This window comes from Lupinus angustifolius, chromosome LG03, assembly GCF_001865875.1.
Source record: "Lupinus angustifolius cultivar Tanjil chromosome LG03, LupAngTanjil_v1.0, whole genome shotgun sequence".
Lineage (NCBI taxonomy): Eukaryota > Viridiplantae > Streptophyta > Magnoliopsida > Fabales > Fabaceae > Lupinus > Lupinus angustifolius.
This window is the reverse complement of record NC_032011.1, coordinates 27,682,419-27,685,929: the sequence shown is the minus strand read 5'-3', so window position 1 is coordinate 27,685,929 and position 3,511 is coordinate 27,682,419. Positions and strand designations below refer to the sequence as shown.

General features: G+C 35.1%; 1 protein-coding gene across 1 annotated transcript; it reads right to left on the bottom strand.

Moving 5' to 3' along the window:
* LOC109344316 (amino acid permease 3-like) lies at positions 303-3,247 on the bottom strand. Its single transcript, XM_019583041.1, has 6 exons — positions 2,704-3,247; positions 2,151-2,384; positions 1,964-2,057; positions 1,642-1,856; positions 1,380-1,519; positions 303-1,070 (listed from the first exon to the last, which is right to left on the bottom strand). Exons 1-6 carry the CDS (start codon positions 2,822-2,824, stop codon positions 414-416), a joined length of 1,461 nt encoding a protein of 486 aa, XP_019438586.1. The 5' UTR covers positions 2,825-3,247; the 3' UTR covers positions 303-413.

Genomic DNA, 3,511 nt, shown 5'->3' with positions numbered 1-3,511 from the left:
ATTAGAAAGTACAATCCACAAGTTACAAAATAAAATTATACCACTCTCATAGTATTCAAGAAAGGTACTTAAAACTTAAAAGTGATGAATAAAAAGTCAAAATCAACTCCTTATATCAATCTTCTCAAGTGCTTGAGTTTGAGTTAATAAGTAGATGGCAGAAAAAGTGCTAATGCTGACTACGTAAGATTTTGTTTCATTTCTTTCATTTGCATTGAAATACAGAAAAAGTTACATAATACATAGATAACAGTAAAACTAAAAAGCAAAAGTAAAAAGAGAAAACATGGCTGCAAAGTAAATAAACACAACCATCCTAAGTAATATTGCAGTATCATATTAACATGTACAAGAACAACCTGTTATTTCTTTTCTTGCTTCTGAAATCACAGTATAGTAACCCAATTATTCCACTAGTACTCAGTGCTGAATGGCTTATAAGATTTAAGATCACTAACAACCCCAGCAATAGAACCTGCTGCAGCAGCTATACTTATTATAAGGCATGCAATACTAAGCATGTGAAGACAAATCCATTTAGTGCTCCACTTTGGTATTCTCTTTTGAATAATATACATTTCCACTGGGAAATACACTGTTAGAGGCCAAAATCCAAGAGAACCAAGAAGTCCAACAATGTCATTGAAGAATGGAAGGAGCATTGATATGACAGTGGTTATGATCACAAATATTGTTCTCCAAATTGACCTGAAGAGGTTGAGTCTATAAGGGTGTATGAAACCTGGTATTGGAACTTCAATGTCCTTGTTTATGAAGTCACTGTTTGGGAACCTTTTTGATGCATTTTTCTCAATGAATGCAAAGAGGGGTTGGCAGTAAACTTGGTATGCACCAACAAGGTGGATAACTATTGCAGCATTGGCTATGTCAAGGAGCCAGTATGGGTTGTAGAATCCGAAACCGGTTAGAAGGTTTCCTGGGCTTGCATCTCCAAAAGCAGCATAACCAAAGCAGCCACATAGCATGTAGAAAAGTGTGGTGACTATAACACTAACTAGAGTTGCTTTCTTCATTGTTTTTGACTCTGATGGAGGGGATTTCACTGTGTCCTGTTACATAAGTCATAACATAATCTTGTTAGTTTAGACCCCAAAAAATGGTCTAAGGGAGTCTTTCATTTGAGTAAACTTAATTGAGTAGTTATTCAATAAACTTTTTACTAGAGCTTGTTCACATAACTTTCTCTGGTTACTATTATGGCGTCATTCGATACTTGCAGTCGAACCTACCTAGTAGGATAAAGACTTGGTTATGAAGTTCATAGCTATTTTCGTAAGTTATGGTAAACCCAAATAAGCTTTTATAAGTTGTCCTAAAAAGTCCCAAAGTCTCACAAGTTCATAAAAAATGAATTATACCTGAATTTCTATAAGAATCATTGAGTATGAATAGGCAAAGGCTATGTCACCAAGAGCTTGGAAGCTCCTCCAAACTTTTTCAGTTTCTGTGACAGTACCAACAGTGATTCCTGTTAGGCTTCCCTTAAATCCTTTGTTTTCTGTTACATGGACAATTTAAGTCAGATTTCTGTCCAGTGCTTGAATCCTCAAACAGATATTAAAATAGGAAGAAAAAATAGATGAAAAATTATTGTCCTAGACTAAGTGAATAGAAACATACCTATAACTTTTCCAATACCAAGTCCAAGCCCAATTGTTGAGTAAGTGAAGGACATAACAGCAGCTACAAGGGAGAGCCACCATAACTGATCAAAGTCTGGAATCTGAGAGAAAATTATTTCTGCTACACCAAATGAAATCATGTAAATGTTGCTGTTCATTTTGCATGGATTTTTCCCTCCACTCTTGTAGAAACAATTAGACCTTTTGATTGCCCTATTAGATTCATAAGCCAAAGAAAAAAACAATTAGACCATTTTCCTTGGCTTAAAATTAAAATTCATTATGCAAAAAAGCTAGATCTTCCAATATCTCATACTTACATCATGCTTATGGAAGATGCTATAGTGTATCCAATGGCAACTCCAAAAAGGTTAACATATTGAACTAGCCCACAAAGCTTGACCTTAAAGCCACCTAAACAAAACAAAACCAAGATTAAAACTTTGAAACTTTTAAAAAGTACCCAGAATTTGCTTTTTTAATTTAGGTGGATGAATTGAATTTTACCAAGATTTGAATGAACAGCATCCATGTAAGTATAGTTTCTCTTTCCAGAAACAGGGTCACCATTTCTGTAACAAGCGGAAAGAAGGGTGGAGGTATAATATGTGACCAAAGAGAAGAGAATCATAACAGCAGGACCAGCTATCCATCCAAGCTGAGCTATAGCCCAAGCAAGAGACAGAACTCCAGAACCAATCACTGCAGTTATTATGTGAGCACTTGCAGTCCAAACAGTTCCTATGAAAAATGAATATGAATTAGTTCAAATATATAAGAATTTGAAGCTTAAGCTGTTAGATGAAAACTCGGCAATTCGACTGAGTCATCTTCCATGCCAAATCCCAGTCGTACGAGGTTCATTGAGTCTGGTAATTGGAATGAGTCCAATCTAAATCCCATAATGAGGATCCATTGGAGGGCAAGTCTGGTGCAAGCAGCCGCAGTAATTCTAGCTCCAATAGCGTATATTTAAGTTGTTGCAATTAAACCGTGCGGATAATTTTATATCCAACAAAATAAAATTTGATGAAGATACATGAATGATTTTATATCGTACCGGTTCTTTTGAGGCGACCATCATCATCAAAGCACTTAGAGGCTCCTTGTTGATGAACATCAACAGAGACATCAAATGTTTGGTTATGGATGTTGTTGTTAACACCAACTTTCTCAACCATCTTTGTTATGAAAGAAACCAACAACAAAGTTAGAAAATATTTAGATTGCAGAAATATGCAAAATCTTAGTCTTTGCACACTGCAAGGTATGCTGAAGATGAATGGGTAAGTAGTATATTTAGAAAGAAAGGGTATGAATTGGTGATATAGGTAGTAAATATGTGTTGGTCATTGATGATTTTGAAGGTAGTTAATTATGAGCGAGAGAATTGTGAGAAAGTTTAACTATCACTCTCACTGATGCACCATAAACTATAACACACCTCTCAAGATGACTCACAAAAAACTCAACTAGGAGGTTCAGGCCAAAATGGTGTATTTGTGAGTCAAAGAGTAAGGACTAAGGAAGATACTTCTCCTATTCTCTAGATTTGAATTGATGAGGTTATGCAATGAAAGATGGATATAAATAATAAGGGGTGGAGTGAGAGAATTGGCTAAAGGTTTTGTCCCTTTCTTTACCATTTCACCCATTATTACATTCATAGTTACCTGCTATGGGGTACCTAATACACGATAAGGTAAATTGGTATATAATAAATATTATTTTTTAAGTTAAGTGTGAAAAAATATTTACTATCCTAGAATTTGAACTCTTACTTGAGGTCTGAGACCCTTTTCACTACAACCAGCTAATGAGTAAAAAATTTGGCCTTTCAACATGTGTTTCCTTACTTGTAATATCTT